The 20,776-nt window shown below is 38.1% G+C and overlaps 1 protein-coding gene across 1 annotated transcript in view; it reads right to left on the minus strand.

Annotated features, from left to right (window-relative positions):
• Positions 1 to 34: 34 nt before the first annotated feature.
• LOC106516089 (guanine nucleotide-binding protein G(i) subunit alpha-2) overlaps positions 35 to 20,776 on the minus strand; it is a 43,094-nt gene continuing 22,352 nt past the window's right edge. The window contains exons 2-6 of the mRNA XM_014006276.1: positions 8,796 to 8,838; positions 5,981 to 6,122; positions 5,267 to 5,427; positions 2,215 to 2,343; positions 35 to 270 (exon numbers count right to left, since the gene is read on the minus strand). Coding sequence (XP_013861730.1) covers positions 117 to 270; positions 2,215 to 2,343; positions 5,267 to 5,427; positions 5,981 to 6,122; positions 8,796 to 8,838 — 629 coding nt within the window. The 3' untranslated portion in view covers positions 35 to 116. The remainder of the gene's footprint in view (positions 271 to 2,214; positions 2,344 to 5,266; positions 5,428 to 5,980; positions 6,123 to 8,795; positions 8,839 to 20,776) is intronic.

Raw genomic sequence — 20,776 nt, forward strand, 5'->3', positions numbered from 1 at the left:
GAAGAACCCGTCCAGAGGACCTATACAATTTTTTTTTCCTTTGATTTTTTACCTGGATTACTGAGATGCATCAGGACAGTAATGTGATTCATTTTACACAAATATGCATGCGTGCGTCAGAGCAAGAGGTTTTTCCTTACCATCTCTTCATCCTCAGCCAGCATCAGGTCATAAGCACTCAGTGCAACACAAAATATGATGGCTGTTACTCCTTCAAAACAGTGAATCCACTTCTTTCTCTCTGAGCGTTGGCCTCCAACATCAAACATTCTGAAAGTAAATAATAAGATTTTGTTTTTTAAACACACCTTTTCCTCTWCTGTTCCAGCAACTTGAGTGTTAAATTAATTATAAAAAAGACTAAAATGAGGTTAATATAAAGGGTAGAGAGCTGAAAAGGATTTTACAGGAGAAACTGCCATGAGGGAGGAAATAAGGTTGACATTTAATCTTTAAAGGCACATTATATTTTCATGAGATTGTTATAAGAACTAAAGTAGTGAGGGAGAGGAAGGATGTCTGTCAGATAATGGACAAAAGACTGGAGGGTCAGCTGGATGTGGCTCTGGAAAATGGAAATGCGTGTAAAAGTGGAGGTGATAACAGCCCTCTGTGATGATGACTGATTCTGATTTAGACACTCTGATGACATCTGTTATCTTCTGAGACAACTGTTTAGATATATTTAAATTAAACCACTGACATTTTCCTCTATCTTTAAGTGTTTGCCACAATTACTAAATGGAGGGAGGAAAAAAACTCTTTCTTCTCTTTTTCTTTATTGATTTCTCCGTGTATTATTCAGGCCAAATATTGAGGCAGAGACACGGGGTAAATGTCACAGAGTTTATCAGGAAGCAGGTCACACCAGAACCACGCGGCTGCTGCTGCCTTTTTGAATTAGTCACATCTATAGGTGCTTTTTTAAATTATCTTTTTAGACTATTTTAAAAAGAACAGTTAAACACCTGAAATCTGCAAGACATCACTTAGTAAAAGTTCTTTATCAGTTTTATGTCTCACGGGTCATACCTTTGATATATTTGTCCATTTTCTCCGCTCWTTAAAGCGTCTCTTAATCATGATAAACAGATACATTCACTTGAAGCCCACACATCAGAGCTTAGACTGTGTCAGAACATATTTTATGTAAGACCAGCAGCAGTGTGTGTCATGTGCTAAAATGCTATCACTCAATCCAGCTCTTGCTTTATTGAACAGGAACCTGGTGGGCAGATTAGATTCATTTACTCAGCTCCAAGTGCAATAATGATGATTAAGCTTTTAATTGCTGTCATTATTTGGCTTCTAAGTAGAGGAGTTGCATATTTTGAACAAGCAGAGACAGTCACTTTTATTGCATTTAATGCTGGGATCATTAAATTTGCTGGGGGAAGTTGTCAGCAGCCGTGCACGGCCTGCCTACACACAAATGCACTGAGAAGGTCAGGATGACATTTTCTTGGCGTTGAAGGTGGAATAAATAAAAACACAAGTGATGACGTGAGCATATTTTATATATTGTACTGTATATCAGTTTGTTTTTCCAAAAATAGTAGAGATTTTAATAAACTTGTGTTTCACTCACACGTTACTGATAAAACCACATGGCGGTCAGTGATTTTCTGTACTGCAGCATAAAAGGTGAGTGAACACTGGGGGACCATGTTGACATTCAGTTCACTTTATGTCAAATACACCCTCTGATTATGAATCAGTTGCTTTGTGGAGGCTGTATTAACTCGTTCATTCCTGCAAATTACTAATATTTTGCATGACTAAAGAGTGGCACCACAGGTGATTGTTTATTCTAATTGCCATATTGTTTTTTGGGGGATTTTTTTTTTGCTTAAAGTCGCTTCAATATTGGTTCTGTATAACATTTCACTTGGGTTGAGAACTAGATTTTATTTGTTTTATTTTTTTTTATCAGTCAATTAGTTGGAAATGTTAAACAACAAAAAATTTATCAAACATTTTCCTCCAAAAACTCCAGCAACTCAGTTTTGTTGACGGACGGTCTTAACATAAGTTGCATCTATTTTAAACCCCTAACAACACATGAGCATTTTGACTCAGGTTTAATTCAAAATATATTGTAAAATGTTTTTTTTTATGGGAAGTTGTATTCATCTAATTTTTAGACATGATGCAGACAAGAGACAAGATGTTTTGTATTGTGCATTTGATGCATTTATATGTAAATGTTCCTACTTGAAGTGCAGTTCCTTGAAGGTGAAGTGGGTCTCAACGATGCCGGTGGTCTTAACCCGAGTTCGTAGCACGTCCTGCTGCGTGGGGATGTAATCTGCTTTTGCTATCCTTTCCAGATCATTCAGGTAACTAATGAGGTGGGGAAAAAATGACAATGATCAAGACTTCAACATGTTGTGAAACCTGCAAAACAGAAAATAAATCAGATATTTTACACCACAACACACTTTTCACTTCAGCTTTGTTTAAGTGCTTCCTGCATGAAAATACATTTACCAGGTGTAGCCTTGCAGAGCTGTAGCTCCACTGTGCTGCAGCACTGCAATTACATACGAATCTCCCCCTACTGTCCAGAGAGTATTTTCTTCAGATTATAGATTATACTCTTACCGGGGACATTTGTGCATGCAGAGTAACTCATTGCTGTTTTACTTGTGTTTGACATCAAATCATCAAAAGCATATTGTTATTTTTACATAAGGCTCACTTGTTATTTAACAGTGTTGGCACACTCTCCACTTTGCTCAGTTTCAAGAGTCAATCTAACGTCGCTAAGGGTAAATTTTAAATTGATTCTTTTGTTGTCTGTGTATGGTTCAGTGAGTGCAGAATTGATTCTGAAGCTTATTTTCCAGTTGATTTTCACTGCTGATGGTTTTTCTGCTCTAAAGTGTCGGACTTGTGACTCCTGTAGAGGAAGATGAAGTCCACCTGATGAAGCTCTAACTCAATCACCATCACTGCAAACATTATGCATTCAATTGCATTTAAATGTTACCTCTCAACTTTCTGTGTAATAAAAAAACAGATTCACTGTTGCTTTATTTATACAATCCCTGGATTTAATATGCTGCAGGTAAATATCACCTGCACAGCAGATTTTCTAGCCTGCAGTAGTAAAAACTGTTTTTCAAGGTTTCATCTGTCCATTTCAGTTGCTACTGCATCGCTACAATATGTGAATAATACATGGTGTTAGTATCTGTAGTGAATGCCTTTTTTCCCTCCAGCATCGCCACAGTTTTGTGGTACTGGACATCAAATGATTTTACGTTAAGTGAGACGGCGTGAGAAGATGGATGGCAAACATTGAGCTGTAACATATTTCTGTGATGAGACATGGGAGACTGGAACGTGTCTCTAACAGCATGTGATGCGCTGTGAGAAATTAACAGAAAAGCCACAACAAGCAACCAAGGAGAAGATTTCTGTCAATACGCTTACTCTGGACTGAAATAGCTGTAAATGTTGTGGTGCTCAGGTTGGGTACCATAAAATAATCTCAAGTCCAACAAGTTTTGAGGCTAAGACTTTTTACATGAACTATAAAACTTCCAACATTTATTTTTTTTAATCTCTGCGTTTACAGCATATCTCCACTGTTGTTGACTGATCAGGATTTTTAATGGCAGATGCGGATATTCATTTTTAAAATGCAGTACAGCTGAAGTACGGTTTACAAAAACTAAATACTAAATATTTGTTCTTGGTCCACATATATATGTTTAATACATTACAATCTAAATTCTGGAGAAAAAAAAGTAAAAATAAAAAATAAAAAATAAAAAAGCAAAACCTGTGCTTTACACCTTCATGCATTAGACCAAATGTCTTTTTTGTGAGCCAGGCAAAGACCCTAATGACTCTCCAGAGATGTATAACTTCATCTGCATGTAAATTTCTGTTACGTAACTGGGTTTCACAAGCAGTTTAAAAGCGTCGACCTCCACACGCCTATTAAGAACTACCCCCCCCAAAGGGAGGCAAAACATCTTCAACTTCAGAACAAAAACTAAACAACTGGTTGTTTAGTTTTTTAAACCTTTTTCAATGCACATTTAAAGTTAACATAATATTCTGGGGGGGGGGGGGGTATTTTCCAGGCTCATAATTTAATTCTACATCACAATCAAGTAACCGTTGCCTTGAGTTGATCTGAAAATGCTGTATAAATCAAAATAAATTTAACTCTTCATCTAAACACCTTGAAATTGGCCTCTGTCTCTTTAAGATTCTCCTACCATTTCAGACACTCCCATTTCAGCACATTTTCACAGCAGTGCTTTGGATAAGGGGTTGGCCAGAAGCTGCCCCACTAACACAAGCGTTGCATCATCTTCCAAAGCCTGCTGGAAGCTTTAGTTGCCCAACCAGCTTACACTTCACCAAAAGGAAGAGATAAATCCACCATTTTAATGGCACTGATTTCCTTCATCCATGCATGTCACGTTTTTATAATTTGAATAATTGATTATCTGATCAAACCTGTTAAATGTGCTGATTACAGTAAAACARAACAAGCAATAAACCTTCTTATCTATGTTGCCATAACAAAATATTTCTAATTGAGCTGCCATAAATTAATCAGCAGGTTCAAACAACCACAGTGAAGAAAATTAAGTTTTCTTGGAAACTCATTTTCTTTCTTTGAGTAATTCAAAAAGATCTTTCTTTTCTTCATTTAAAGAAAAAAACAACAACAACAACAACAACAAAGCCCTGCTCTACTTCTCAGGTTAAAGTATTACAGACCAAACCCTTGGAGAGAGAAATATCCACTAAATGGAAGTTATTGGCCTATTTTTCTCGTCTCCATTACTCCCTCGGAGAACTCCGCCAGGTTTTCAGCGCAGCTCTTATCAGTGAGGTTGTAAATGGAATCCATCAATACCAACAGCCAGCAGCAGCAGCTATAAACATCCATTAATATGACACAAATATAAAAAGTAATCAATACCAGGTTCAGGTGAAAAACTAAATCTCAATCTGTTCATAACGATGTTAAACGAGGAAGTCCTGTAATTACATTTAGAGGAAATGATCAAACGTGTGCCTGAGATGAGGCGGGACTTTCCATTTTGCTGTGTTTACATTTTTATTTGGTAAACACAAGGTCACACTTCTGCAGAAGCAGAAGATACTGATAGGTGCAGTTTGACAACTGTGATGGTTAATTTTTCACAGATGTTTACTTGACTTTTTATTTTGCTTTGCTGAGATAATACTGTTAATTTGATACATTTTTTGTAAACACTTGCAAATTTCAACTCACTATGCTGCTGAGTCATTGAGTTGGTATTCTCGCGACCGTGCAAAGCAACTCCGTATGCCTCTGTCGGCCCACAACCGCCGAATCACGTTGGCTAGGTCTTCAGGAAGAATGCCCTGCTCCTCCGCAGCTGCAGCCAGGGCAAAGAGCTGCTGGGCATCGTCCTGCAGGAGGAATGACATTCAGGACAGGTTGTTCATTTGATCATTTAAAACGATCAATTAAATAGTCTTCCAGTAAAGACCTCATGTTATCTGTAATCTGTGCAAATACTTCCTTTTGTAAAATATTAGAAAAACAAACATCAGAAAAAAACACATTTATTCATCAYGTCAGGTTAACAATATTTTTTCTTGTATTTACATACTGCTTGGATTTAAACTAAATTATAAATTATTATTTTGCTGCCGTTACAGTTTTCTTTAAAAGCAAGGTTTATGATAATTCAGCTAAATAAAATAATAAATTAAGGAATGATTCTGGGTCAAGAACATGTTAGATTCTGTACAGCTGAAGACAATAACATTTAACTTCCTGGTCCTTCATTTTTTTAAATAAGGGACAAATATGATGAGATTTTGTTTCTTCACTCTGCCCCCTACTCATTCAGAGCTTTTCTCTTTTTTTATTTTATTATTATGTGTATATATACTGTATATATATACTGTATATATANGTGTGTGTGTGTGTGTGTGTGTGTGTGTGTGTGTATCTTACCACTCTTGCAGGGTTTTTGTAGTCTATATTGAGTCTCGACATGGCTTTAACAATAGCCATAATAGACTGGATGGTATTACTGTAAACAACCGCTCGATACTGCTTGCACTCGTCTTCTGAGTAGCCGTCTTCGTGGATGATCCTGAGAATAACACAAAGCATGCAACTTTTATTTCAGTGCATATTAGTGGATGTATTCATAGTCTACCAAGTAAAAATGCTTAATTTAATCAATCCTGGTGTAATGTTGCAATAAAAGCAACATTTAGTTATTATTATTTTCATGCTCAAATAAGAGGTCAAATTAAACCCTTAATAAGAGAGTGGCAGGCTWGGTGGAATAAAAGTTTTTCAGAACACTAATGCAATAATATTACAATAGAACTGCAGCAATAATTCAAATTAGGGCTCATCGTTATAGTTGTGTTTCTTTCATAATAGAATTATCCCCCCAGACATCAAACACAACCTGCTTCATCATTAAAGTAATGAGCATTTGTCATCAAAAGTTTAGGCACTTTTGAGTTAAATTTCTCTAACAACATACGTCTGAGCAATAATGTCTGTTATTTGTCATTCATGCAAACTTAATCATAAATCAGATAAAAAGACAATATAATTAAAGCCCCAATATTTCTAGAAAGAATACATATGACCCGGCTGCTGCCATTCATGCCAGAGTTTTAGATTAAAATCCTTTAATGTTGAGGAATGAAAGAGTTGTATCCATTCTGGTCAAACCTTGAAAATAATATATCATGATCTCATGAAATATTATGAGATGTCACAGTCAGAGTTGAGAGTTGAGAATAATYCTAAACTTGAATCAAGTTAACTCTAAAAGTTATTCAGCTGTAAGCGTCCATCCAATCATAACTTTCCAGTTTCAATAAAATTTGTCCAGTGATTAATTCAATATTAAGTTAACAGATAGACACACATGCAGGCAAATATAGTTTTGACAGCAGTGGGTGATAAAAAAAATAAAAATTTCTTTACACAATCATAATTTTCTCACATAGCATGAGCATAATGTTTCATATTGGCAAGCTCACAGAGAGACAAAAACATATTGATGGTGGAAAAAAATATTTGTTTAGTTACTGCTTGGATTGTTTTCCTGAGGGTTTAATTTCACTAATGTAACAGCAGTGTAGGTGTCAACTTGAGAAAAACACAATCCATTATTTCCACTATCAGTACTGTTTGTAAAATGAGAAAAAGTACCACCACCACAAAAAATTCCCTTTAGAATTAAATTAGTTTTTTATATTGTGTCAAAAACAAATTCTACCAAAGAAGCAAACATTCAGCTGAAAATATTAATATAAAAACAGAGACACATGCATTAATAAAAGTTTCAATTCTTTGAGTAATTTGATTCGTTTGACCCTGATGCTGGTTGCTGCAGCTAATTATCAAAGRTAAAACCATGGGGGTGGAAAGTTTGAACACTTATTTATTTAATAACACCATCTGTCAGTTAGTTTCCTCTGAAGAGTCGATCAGAAGGCAGATTCACCGCTGCAGCACGATGTGTTTGTGTGTGTGTGTGTGTGTGTGTGTCTGTGAGTGAATGAAATGTGAAAATCACAGAAGAAAAAGCTCTGAATTAGACTTTGTTTATACACCTGATCACTCACATAAAAATACAGTCTGGCATTACCAAATTGTTGATGACATATGAGATTTTTTAAAAATGCACCATGGTGGAGTAGCGGTTAGCATTTTTGCCCCACAGCAAGAACATCCTGGATTCTAGCCACGGGTTAGGCCTGGGGTCTTTCTTTAGAATTTGCATGTTCTGCTCATGTTTTCGTGGGTTTTCTCTGGCTACTGTGGTTCCCTCCCACAGTCCAAAAAGGAAAACAGCTCTACAATATCAATGAGATTTGCCTGGTTAAATAAAGGTTAATAATAATGTGCATTCTTGCTGCCTAATCTACGAAGATGCAGCATACTGTGTATCACATTTCCTATACACGACTCATGTGCAGGATGATGTGTAGCAGTGTGTTTGATACACAGCTGAACTGCCTCCTCCCTGCAGCATTCAGCTGATGCAGCATCATGTTTTTTCACTGCAATAATAATTCTGTGGCTGTAAGACTGAGGGAACCAAGATGCTTCATATGAGACATCATGCTGTGGGAGGAAACGGAGCTAGTTTTCTTTTCATTCTGAAGTCAAGCTGACCAACAAAATGAACCGTGACATGTTGCAAATGTTCATTTAGGAAGTAGCGATCTTCATGTTTAGCTGGTTTAAGAATGTGGCTTTTCTAACTTCCTGAGAATGTTTTTCTAAGGWTTTTTGAGGGGGATAACATTACACAACAGGCCAGTGTGATGAACGCCTCATAGGGTGATTTATCCGTGTGTCTGGACGTATAATTAAATTATTTCAAAAACAATGAACTGTTCCCACTTCAGGCTCATAAAAAATGTATTCAGTGCCTGGTTAGCTCTGAGGAATGTGGATAATTAAACTCTTTAGTGTCCTCAGTTTGTGCAGATCCATTTGCGTCAGTGAATCTGTGATAAGAAATTCATTCCACACAAAGAAAATAAGTGATTGTATTACCCCTGGAAACTAAAGTGCAAGGGTTTAAATTCATCCTTTGTAACATCATTGTTATGATTACTGACAGAGGTTCTGATTATTAGAAGTTAAAACCAGTGAACTATTGAAAGGACATCCCCAGGTACAAACATGGTGTTTTACATTATTTTTAGAATCCATATACAGTAAGTTTAAACAGAACAGATCACAAATTAGACAAAACAGTGATATAAAGTTTGGTTTTATAACTTACTTCATTTGCTTTACAATGGTGCTCTTCCCAGACTCCCCAGCACCTGTCGGGACATTAAAACATTAGTTACACAGGAATCTTTCATAGCTGTTGCTGTCTTTGTATGTTTCAAGTTCAACTTCAGCTCCGAGTGACCCTGTGGTGATCTTCCACTAAACCCATTTTGTACACTTCAGCTTGTTTATGTTTCCATTTGAGAGGATGTGCTACACAGATATGGATGGACTTCCCCCCATTACCTCCAACATTTTTTTCTCTCTGTAACAGCAAAAGGAGGGGAAAAAAAGCTTTTATAAACCAGTGCTATTTATATCCATCCATCCATTATTTGCCACTTGTTCAGGAGTCGGGTCGTCGAGGCAGCAGCTTGAATGGGGAGCCCCAGGCAGCTCTTTCCACAGCAGGATTCAAAGGCGTTTCCAGGGTCTCATCCCAGTTTGACATTTTTACCAGATGCTCGAAACACCTCGACTGGGCCCTCTTGATGTGGAGAAGCAGCAGCACAATCTGAGTCTCTACCAGATAACTGAAATTTGCATCCAATCTAAAAATGAGAGCCCAGCTACCCTGCAGAGAAAAATCCTTTCAGCACTCTCAATCCAAGATCTCATTTTTTAGTGACCATACGGTATGAATGTAGACCACAGGAGAGCTGACCTTGCAGCTCAGTTCTCCCATCACTGCAATAGTCCGACACAAAGTATACAAAATTGCAGAAGCTGTACCAGTCCATCTGTCAATATCATGCCTCATTCTTCCCTAACTCGTAAACAAAACTAAATGTGGTGATTGCTGAAAAAATATGTATGTATATATATATATATATATATAGTGTCGCTTGAGTTAAATACTTAAATACATTTTTAAATAATTTTTTCTCTTCTTTTAGGAAGTGAACTTGCTAATTTATTGCTTTTATGTGTCAGAGTTGAACTGTCACACTGTTTATTTTATAGTAGTGTTATTTGCTTTATTTGTTTATTTAGCCAAAATGCCTATAAGTGGTTTAAAAATGAAATGATTTTAATTTCAGCTGCCAGATTGTAGCTGTGATTCAGGTTTTTGAACTTTCCCGGCTCCATCAATCAAGTTAAATAACAGTATTATTTTTATATATATWTWTTTTTTTTGTGTAAGTGTAAGCAGAATATGCCTTATCTCTGCGGTGCTGAGGTGTCAAAGTGCTAGCAGGCTAACGCACTAATTGCTGTGTGTGGGAGTGTGAGAGTACCATCACGTACACAGAGCCATTTAACAGATCTGTTCGAGGAGAAAGACGCGCGCGTGCGCACACACACAAACACACACAAACACACAAACACACACAAACACACACAAACACTACCACAGCAGTGTTCTCGTCCGCTCGATTACAGCTTCAGTTACAGAACACATACGCTGGTTTCACAGTAAAGTCACCCTGACGCACACTGCTACACAGTTCAGCCCGTGTTTGAGCTCATTTCTCCCAGGTTGCTAGGAGTTCACAGGATGCAGCAGAAAACTGATCCGCCTGAAGCTGGCTTTTGTTTACTTTAACGCGGGAATGTTTTTTTATGCATGGATTTGTTCATGTTTCTGTATCAAAAATGTATGAATTTGAGTCTTATTTAAGACTCTGACGCAATAATTTAAAATAAGGTATGATATGTATAGCCAAAATGTATGATAAGATGTTTATACCTCTTTTACCATTATTATAGCTTTTTTACTTTTGAACCAGCAACGGTATCTGAAGGTGTAAATGTCATGTCTTGATCATACTTCAGTTCTCCGTGTATGTTTTTTCATGCTACAGTAACCTATTTACATTTTGTTGTGTAAATCTTTATAAATCTTTTTTTTCCTCACTTTTTACTCTGGACTCTGCAAACATTTTCACAAAAAAGTTCTGCAGAAAGACTGCAAAGACCAGCTCCTCTTTAAGCTATTTTGTAACAATGTGAGCCTAGACATAAACACCATAGAGTTTAACCTAGCAGCAGTGACTTATCACTTTGCATAAACATTCCTGTTCTAAAATCCAGTGGCACACCATCTATAATCCCTACAATACGTCATCAAGCTCTTGCACATACATACCACTACAGCTCTGTGACTACCTACTTTGCTGGCTCAGCAGAGTAATGTTGGCAGGTTGATTTCAATGCCCTATGCTGCTTCCTTCCGCTGAAATAAAAAGAATGCATCTCTGCTTAATCTTGAAAGTATTTTATGAAAGCTTATGATTGCACTGCAGTCGATTTTCTCACAAAATTTACCTACGGATATTAAACAGCTGCGAGGTAAACACTAAAAATTACTGGCAATATCAGAAACAACAGAGCATTCATTTCACACTCTACATAAAACCAGGAGAGTTTCTTTAAATTCCATGACCTATTCGTTAATTATGGGGCAGCATTCAACAGCAAAACAGCAAATGGCCAGAAAACTGCAGTTCATGCACCCCTGTTTGAAACAACAGGTCTTTGATGCAGCTGAGACTGTTTTGCATTTGGCCGAGTCATTCATCTCAGAAGTCATAAAATGATAATTCACAGCATTTTAGAATAAAGAAGTCAGACAAYGAGGTTGTGTTAAAGGTCTTGTTTCTCCATCTGGGTACTCCGCAGGTCATAAATTGAATTTGTTACTATCGATACGCCTTTGAAAAGCACTTTTGAATTAATCCAATCTGGAAAAGAGCCATTGGCGGCTGCTTCCCCAGCTTACAACTTTGTGACAGAGCAGATCAAAGACGGAAAAGATGATAGAGACAAGGACTGTTTCCCTGCAGGTTTACGGTGCTGCATCAGTAAAGGATTACACAGCGTTCTAGTTTCTATCACATCAWTGCCTCTGCAGACAAAAAGGCTGCTGTGAACAGGTGCATGTTTAAAACCACATGATCACACATTTGTTTTACTGGCACCGCTCAGCAGTGTTATTGACAGAAAAAGAACAGCGAGAAGGGGAAAAGATGTGAGAAACAGACCTGTTTTTGTGTTGTTGTTTTTTTCTTTTTCTTTTTCAATCGATGTCACAGCCTAGTAATGATCTCTGTTCACATAGTTGGGTTGGAATAGGTCTAAACAAACGAGTAAGAGTTTATTCCAGGAAAAACAAGCAAAGAGCAAGGTTTGAACAGGAGCGAGTCAAGAAACTAAGATAAACATGTGTGAACAGTTATGAGAAAGTATACTGGAAAATTTAGAGTAGGAACTGGATGTACAATTTCAAGATGCTTTTAATATATATATATTTTTTTCTTCTACTCTCGGAGGAGTAAGACCCTTTCCTTATTTTCCTTGCTTGGCTGCTTGGAGCCTCCTCTACGTTTTCATCCGAAATTGAAAATTCTGGATTTATTTTTATGGATTTGGTTAGCTGGTCACTTTTTTTATGTTAGCTGGTCTCTTGATAAATTTTTGGAACAAGTTTTTTTTCCATGGGAGGACATGTCAAAGGTGGTACCTCTGTTCTGCTCTGTTCAACTAGCACATATCACTGGATTCCACAGATTGGCTTGGTGGTCTCCTGGTGTTCTGCAAAAACAGCGTCGGTGGYTATTCAGGCCATTTCCTGGCTGCCTGACCAATATGAAGGAYTGCCGTGCTATCAGCACTCAGAYTCACGCCCTGTGCGAGCTGGGCCTCGGTCTGCAAGCGGTTCTGCTGAGGGTTGCGGGTCGGCTGCGGTTCCTGGACTTTGCTGGTGAGATGGAATTGATCTTGGAGAAGTTGATAGCTCAGCTCGGTGGGATTGCCCACAATATTTGATTRGATTCGTCACATTGGGATGCACCAGCAGACATTAAGGCAGGTGGAAAATTATTATTGTCTGCCTGACCAAAAACATTTTCTTCTGTTCCCAAACAACTGTGATTACGGATTCGGCTCTCATGGCCTTGAAGGGCTGTGGATCTAAATTCTCCTGGTGTTTATGTCGACTTGTGGCTTGGCCCCCACCTTCCCCCCTCTCACCCCCGTCTGTAATCTGGTCCCTGAAGGAGAAGCTGAAGCTGCACAGGATAATCAACATCATTATTCTGAACTATGTTTTTTTTTTTTTTGGGGNGTGTCTATGGTGTATAATGATGTGATTGTGATGCTGTATTTCTGAGTGTTTTATGTGTTGCAGAACAGGAACCTGCTGTAAAACAGCAATTATGATGACTCAGACTTGATTTTTAGTAATCTTTTCCTGTTGAATCAATAAATCAAATCAAATCAAATCAAGTGCTAATCATTCTTTAAAGCTTTACGAAAGTGCTAAAGCAACCTACTGCTTCCTGTCATCACATAAACTGTCTCTAAAGGCTTAAGATTAATTAACATTTTCTGAAGTGGGGTTCTTTACAGTTCAATAATAATCAATATCTTACCTGCAGAGCTTTATAGTTTGATTTTTATCAGATAGAGGTTCTCCTGGGAAACAAGCTAACAAGTGAAATTTTGAAGAGGATTTCTCTAAATTGCTAGCCTRGTCCTTGCCTTCCTACACAGTTCCGCTCAATWCTAGTTTCCCTTCACTTCTCCATCTGGGATTTCTCCCATAGACAAGGATTTCTTCAGCAGAATTTCATCCAGGCCAGTCAGAGAACAGAAGGCGGAGTTTTGAACGACAGCGTTGATTTTCTGCGCAGTGTCTGCTTGTAGTTTATTTCACTTGGGCCAATCAGCAAACGGAAGGCAGAGTTTTGAGCGACATCAATTTTCTGTGCAGTGTCTACTAGTTAGTTAGCAATGGCAGTGGAGGAAGTGAATGAAGCCAGTCTGTGTTGATAAGGCTCCCAAATTAAATTAAATTTGTCTGACAAAGCAGCAGCTCACACTTACAGCCGTCTCGTTCGGCTCGGTACTTTTCTCCTCTCAGTAGGGTTGTTTACAGCACACGCGATAGCCGGTTAGCTTCTTAGCTTAGCCTCCTTCACAGTGGAGCTGGCACACATGAATGTCGCGGCCAACTGATCCAATCATTTTAAACTTCAGCAGAGGCCACGCCTCCAGCAAGAATCACTTCTCCATAGCCAAGAGTCCAGACCCTCGTATGAAGCAAAGCGAATTAAAAGGGGCTGGTTTTAACCAGGCTACTAAATTCCAACATAATTAGAACATGACACTTTCTCAGGACTGTCAGGACTATTTAACCATACACTGTCCATTTACATCGCTTGACTAAATTCAGCCAGCAAACTTTAATCCACCTTGGAGCTAGCAGAACGAATCAGGTGTTTTAGTTATGAATGTACTTTTCGACATGCATAAGTAAAGTATTTTTAATAAATCCTGAAGTACAACCATTCTAATCTTACCATCAAGAAAAAAATCWGTAAGATGGCCACGTGTTTTTTAAACGTCATAGCTCATACTGTATTACGAATTACATATCTCATTTTAAATAATGTAAATATCTGGTTTATGTGAGCTTATATTAAACTGTTCTCTATGAAGAGAAAAGACAGCTGGTGGAAAGTAGATTCGTTTCACAGCAGAGACACACATATCTGGAGGTCACCTTCCCAGCACAAAAATAAAACTCTTCCATTAATATTTCAAGTCTACAAGGAGGTGAACGCTTGTGAGCAGCAGAGGAAAGGAGGAGACTCTTCTCATTTCTTATGTAAGGTATTTTAAGAGAATTGGTAGCTGGTTTTTGTGCCGCTTCAGGGGAAAACTTTGGGACAGACTTGAGATTTCGAGGAAAAAGTCATTTTATTGATGCCACCAGAGGGGAGCTAACACTGCAATATAAACATTATTGTTCATCTTGAATTTGGAATCCTATTAGAAAGCATAATTTAACAAAAGTCCTTTTTATGAGTCTATGCTCTTGTTTAAAATAAGAAATAAAACAAAGACAAACCAAACTGAAACGTATTCAGCAATTTTACGATTATACTAAGATTTTGAAGATTGTGTAAAACTCCCAATTTGTAACAAACTGATCATAAGATAAAAAAATGAACTACTTGCAATCTAATATGGGAAACGGTAAGAAGATCCAAAGCTGCAAACTGTGTGTCTGCTGCTGATTTATTCATATAAACAGAGAAAACATTTTTATTACAATATAACAAAATCAGACATTTTCCATTTTCAGTTCAAGTTAATCATGGAGGAACAAAGAATTGTCATTGAGGCTTAGTCGAATGACACAGAAAAGGATATTAGTAGTTTTATGAGTCAATAAAATGACTTGCTAAATGACTGACACATGAAGCGTAAATATTTACACATGTCGGCATATCTACCCTACAAAGAACATTAAGCGCTTTTAATTAAAATATTAACCGATTTTACAGAGTTGAGACAGATGTCACAAAGACTGATCTGCAGGTAGAGATTTTATTGTTGTTACAAATTCTGAATTCTCTTCCCGTCACTGAGAACACGTCACCTTAATTTCCTGCTTCATCAAACCCATCTATTCATAGCTGTTCCCAAGCCGGTTTTCTGTGAGTGCCAGAACAAAAACCAGCGATAACGCCGTGATTTGTAGCAAGTGGATTAAAACTGGCCTAGCTAGAGAAAAGGCAACCAAACATTGATTTCTCACACAGACCCACTCACTTTGATGACAAGTTGGCAGACATTTCCGTTACTGATGAGCCTTGATTCAACAGACTTCCACGTGTCGTAATGTCAGTGGAAGTCATGTTTGAGTGGGTTGTCTGAGTTTATTTGTGTTATTCAATTTATCACGTGTGGCATGTGTATTATTGGAATAAAACGTTTAGTAAAAGTGAGAGGAATGCTCTCAATGGGCCTCATGCAAGAACCGTTCGTACGCACAGATTTGTTCTTAAATTGTGCGTACGAGTGATTTAGGACAATTTGTGGCATTCACCAATGTTTTCGTATTCTAAGATTTTTTTCAGATACGAACAAAATTTACGAGTGGTCCAGACCTGTCGTATATTTTACGAACAGCCAGTCTGCTGTTATCCAGACGGGTTTTCTTCATTAATAACCTTATACTTTGTTAGTTTGAAGATATTTTGAGTTGAAAATAAATCACACTCCATAATTATGTTGACAATAGGCTATTCTGCTTGAATTAGAGTTATAATTTTAAATGTAATAATTTAGACTAACATAAATTGTCCGTTCGTCCGTTTTCCGCCGCCTATCAGGGATCGGGTGCGGGGGCAGCAGCAGAGAGACCCCCCTCTCCCCTGCTACACCTTCCAGCTCGTCCTGGGGGAACTCAAGACGTTCCCAGACCAGAGGGGATATATAATCAAGTCCAGGATTTTCTCCAAAGTTCCAGACTTATTTTAAAAACATTTTAAAATGCTTAGTTCAGACCCGCAACTGAGACCACCTGCGCCGCGCAGCGCGCTGGTGGTGGTGGTGGGGGGGTTACGGTGCGSWGCGCAGCGCTGTGTCTTCTGAATAAATGAAAATGATTTAACACGGTTGTTTATACTTTTAGCAGCTCTTTTTATCCCACAGCTGAGCTGCTAAACATGAGAGATTTTCTTGTCTGGATCTCTGACAGTCGGACTTCAATCTCTGAACTCGTAAAGTTTTTATTTTTTCAGTTTTCGCTGTCATTTTTCATGAATGAACACTTGTATCTGAGGAAGGAATCATAGCCTTATATGGTGTTTTTGGGGTGGTAATTATGCTAATCTCCTCTCGCGTGCACGTGCAGCTGGATACGAMCAGGTGGAAWTTACGCAGCTCATTTACGCACGTTTCCAGAAGATAGAAGTGTTTGTTGAATCTGACGTAGCATGTTCGTACGAACCCTTTGTACGAACAAAAGTAGGAGAAATTTAGGATAAGAATACGAACATGTTCTTGCATGAGGCCCAATGAGTGGCTCTGATTGTCAAATTCACAACCTCCAACTACAAGTCTATCTATTTTTATATGCCCTTTTAATTTCAAAGAGATACATAAATATGTTGTTGGATATTTTTAGTTATAACAATACACAAACAGCTGGAAGCCAAAATCAGCCGGCGCCTGTGGATTGAGCATGAGGTTGTACTGACTGCTTGCCTGCAGAGAGGAGTTATATTGGTCCAGATGTCTGTTTCTTGATGCTTAAATCACAACCTGTCAGAGGGTGGTCACACATCTGAACTGACAGTCGGAAGAATATGTCTTTAGATATAACGCACCTTGTTTTAAAGGAGACATGTCAAGCTTTCAAATCATTCTTTTCCACATTTAAATCATTCAATTTGGGGTCTGTATAAAGTGGAACTGCAATGCTTTGATCTAAATTCCTCCTGACTGTAACTGTAAGCCCCTCTTTCACCCCTTTTCTGACACGTGTCTGAGAAGCAACTCATTTTGAAGCTGTCTCTTTAAATCCAAACAAGGCAGTCTATTGTACTTTGAAAGAGGACTTTACAACTACAGTATATAGCAATGCAGAAAGCATTTTTTWAATTAATTAAAATATGTCAACAATGAAAGACTTGTCAGCAGCTTTACAGGTTGGAGCCAGAGTCTGACCCAGAGCGAGAAGAGAATGAAGACAAAATTACAGGGGGAAAGTCCAGACCTTATGGCAGTTCCGTTGCAAAATCTGTGACTTAATAGTTCTGAAAATGTCATAGAAAAAAATAGAGAAAACTGAATGGATTGAAAAACATGATCCTCCAAAAAAGTAAAAAGATATCTATACAGCACAGGGAGAAACTAAATTCAATTTTCTTCACTCCTAGTGATTCCTAGTACTCAACAAAATAYATTTAATGGTAATGGATTTTGCATGATGTCCCCTTTAATAATCACCAAACACTGGGGAAGAACTCACCACCCTGTTAGTACTAAGCAGTAGTTTTCCATGTTATATTTATAACATCACAAACATTATTATATTTATTATATTATAATGATCACCTGAGGTAAATTCTAAGTAAATCAAAGTAAGAGGACAGATCTAACAGGTTGACCAAAAAAATGCTTACACTAAGCTTGGTGCTTGACAGTTCATCCAGTGCAACACATCCAGTGTTCTTTTTATTTGTTGTTGTTGTTTTCTGATCTTGATGAGATCTCTTAAGTCTTTTGTTTTTAAATGCTCAATTTACAATTTTGAGTCAAACACATGACCAAGAATTTTGGCAAGAACTATTTAAAGCCCACAGAGATCAGGAAGAAGAATTGAGTTCAGCTCAGGACACAGCAGGTTATTTGACGTAATTCAGGATATTTTGTAACTGTTTTGAAAACAYGCATTTTCTATGTTCATAATCATTGTGTTTTTGAATGGTACAGTCATTTTGACAAAAAAATGTATAAACATAAGTCTAGCACAGCCTCAAAAATAAGCATGCCAGAATATCTGAAACCACCATTGAGGCAGCTTGTGTACAAAAAATGTTTTTTGTTTGTTGTATTCACATTTATGTGGAAAACTTTAAGGTTGCACATCAGGGGGCTGCTGATAGATTTCATGTTTTGTATTTCTCGTTTCGGGCGCTGAGAGGAAACGTCACGTCCTGCTGTCCATCAACATTCAGGTAGTTGTTTTGTGTAACTATGCTCAGTGCTATAAGAGATCTGGGTGATGATGTCAGACAAGCCGTCGAGGTGCAAACTTGTCTCCTTGCTGCAAGAAGGAAACTGAACCCGGTGACACCATCCCCTGAATTTCTAACCGCTTCTGCAGCAGTAAATACTTCCAGAAGAACATCTAAATATGAGGACATGAATTCAAACAAACAAACAAACAAAAAACTATTGTCCTTTCTGGCTCAGCTGGTTAGAAAACTTCAATCACTTCTGTTGTAGCTCAATACAAAATTAAACATCAGTAAGGAGTAATGGGATACCACTGTACACTACTGCATATTATTTTGCCCGTGGGAAGCGGTGGTAGTTTTTTTGAGGTGGGAACCTCTTTTTGAAGAATCATCAAACTAGGATGACTCTAAGAACAGATCTACAGCAAACCTGAGCCGACATCAAATCAAAGGTAGCTGTGAGGATAAAAAAGTAAAAGCCATGGACAGCTGACTTTCAGAGATTTATTTTTGATCCATGTCCTTTAATTATAAGTCTGAGGCCAAGATAAGCCACTTTATGAATTGGCCTAAAATAGCTGTGTCCTGCAGGAAGATAAAAATCCCTCTAGTGTAGCTCACAGGGCACAGATTTTCTTTGGAAAAGCTGAAGGTGGTTCATTAACCCTGTGTGGTGTGGACATTTTGAGTGGAATCAGATCTGCTTCCATCCAACTATCATAAACGTGATGCTCACATACATCAGGTTCATCTATGAATAAATGACAATGTGAAAATAAAAGCACATGTTCTGCAGACTGTTAAAGAAGAGGTGAAAGAGGAGGAGTAGAGGTGGACAACAATAGTAAATGTGACAAGTGAGTCTGAACTGGAGGAGGAGGAGGTTTTAGACTTAAACAGGAGAGAATTGAGAAAAGAGGACACTGAAGAAGAGAAAATGCAGTTGAATAATTATGTTGGGCAAATCATTGAATACTTAAAGGCTGGGTTACCTGCCTCACCAGTAAATGCAGGTATCGGTTGTTGGCACATACAGTATATATGAAAAATGAATACTAGTTCCTTTCAGTTGGTTCTAACTAATGACATTTTACAGAGCACCAAACGTCACAGAACACTACCTTATGTGACTTTAGGTGAAGAAACATGAGTGCACTTAAAATCTAAAGCTTGGGGTAACACTTGAAAATAGGATTCAAGCCTTTTTTGCCTTGTTGGATCCATCCATCCGTCCATTCATCCATCCAGTTTCTGCTGCCTTGGTTGGTTCTTGCTGGCAACGGCTCCAGGAGGGAAAGCCAGACATCCCTCTCCCCACTTTCCAGCTCTTCTTGGTGGAACMCAAGGTATTTTAGACCAAAGAGGATACACAAATCCTCCAAGGAGTCCTGGGTCAGTTCCAGGGTCTCCTGCCAGTAGGACGTGCCTAACAAACTCTCTTTCATCCATTCATCACCCACCACATAACCAGGACTGTGACACAGGAGCAACACTCTGAGCAAAGCCAAGATCTTTCAGCACCTTTCATAAGACATTAATGAGAGAATCTCTCCTGTAATCTGTGGATCAGTGGGCCTTCCAGAGGCTTCTTGTTGGATCTTGTTTGAAACACAGGAAGAAGTCCTTTGGAAGAGGCAGAGAAAATAATTTCAGATCCATCGCACCCTGGTCATTCTCTGTTTCGGTTTCTTCCCTCTGGCTGGTGTTTTAGTCAAATGAGGATCAGGACAACCAGGCTACAGAGAAGCTTCTTCCAACAAGCTATCACTCTCCTAAAAAACTGGTTTTATTACAATTTTACCTCATCTTTTCTCTACTTGTCTGCTGTACCCAGTACGCACATCACTTGTTATTATTATATGCACTGAGCTACCGCAAGCAAAAACCAATTCCTTGTATGCGTGAGCGTGAATAAGATGAAAAACCCAGCTATATTCAATGAGTGCTTTCAGTAAAGTCACCTCTCCTGAAAAGGTTTTTATAAGGTTTTATATGTTTTATAGATGTCTTTATGTTCCAAATAAAGTTAGATTCAGTCATGGTTAAACAGAACAAAAATAACTTGCACAAGATTCCAGCACACCCAAGGTTCCAGTCAAGATCACAAAACAGTTATGACTAACTTAACAAAAATGTCTCTCCTTGGTCTAGCTGAATACGTGTCTACAGCAACCAGTTCACGTGACCAGCAACAAGTGTCTGAGTGGATTCGTATTATGATACAATGTGAATACTATACGATCATTGGTTGGCTTGATGTGATGTCATGTCTATGTCTGTCAATAAAAAGTGGATCACGTCCGCAAAAACGAGAGAACTTCTTTTGTACCCAACACTGTTAAGTTGGACAATTGAACTTCTCCCCTTTGCGCAAAGTGAATCTCTAAAATCTCACTGGTCTCTGATGTCAATTGTTTAATGTTCGGGTGGGGTTGATGTGTTTTCTCTAAGTTCCTAGGTTGAAAATACCCAACACCTATACAATTTTTTTTCCTTTTGATTTTTTACC

The sequence above is a fragment of the Austrofundulus limnaeus genome, unplaced genomic scaffold (assembly GCF_001266775.1).
Source record: "Austrofundulus limnaeus strain Quisiro unplaced genomic scaffold, Austrofundulus_limnaeus-1.0 Scaffold35, whole genome shotgun sequence".
NCBI lineage: Eukaryota > Metazoa > Chordata > Actinopteri > Cyprinodontiformes > Rivulidae > Austrofundulus > Austrofundulus limnaeus.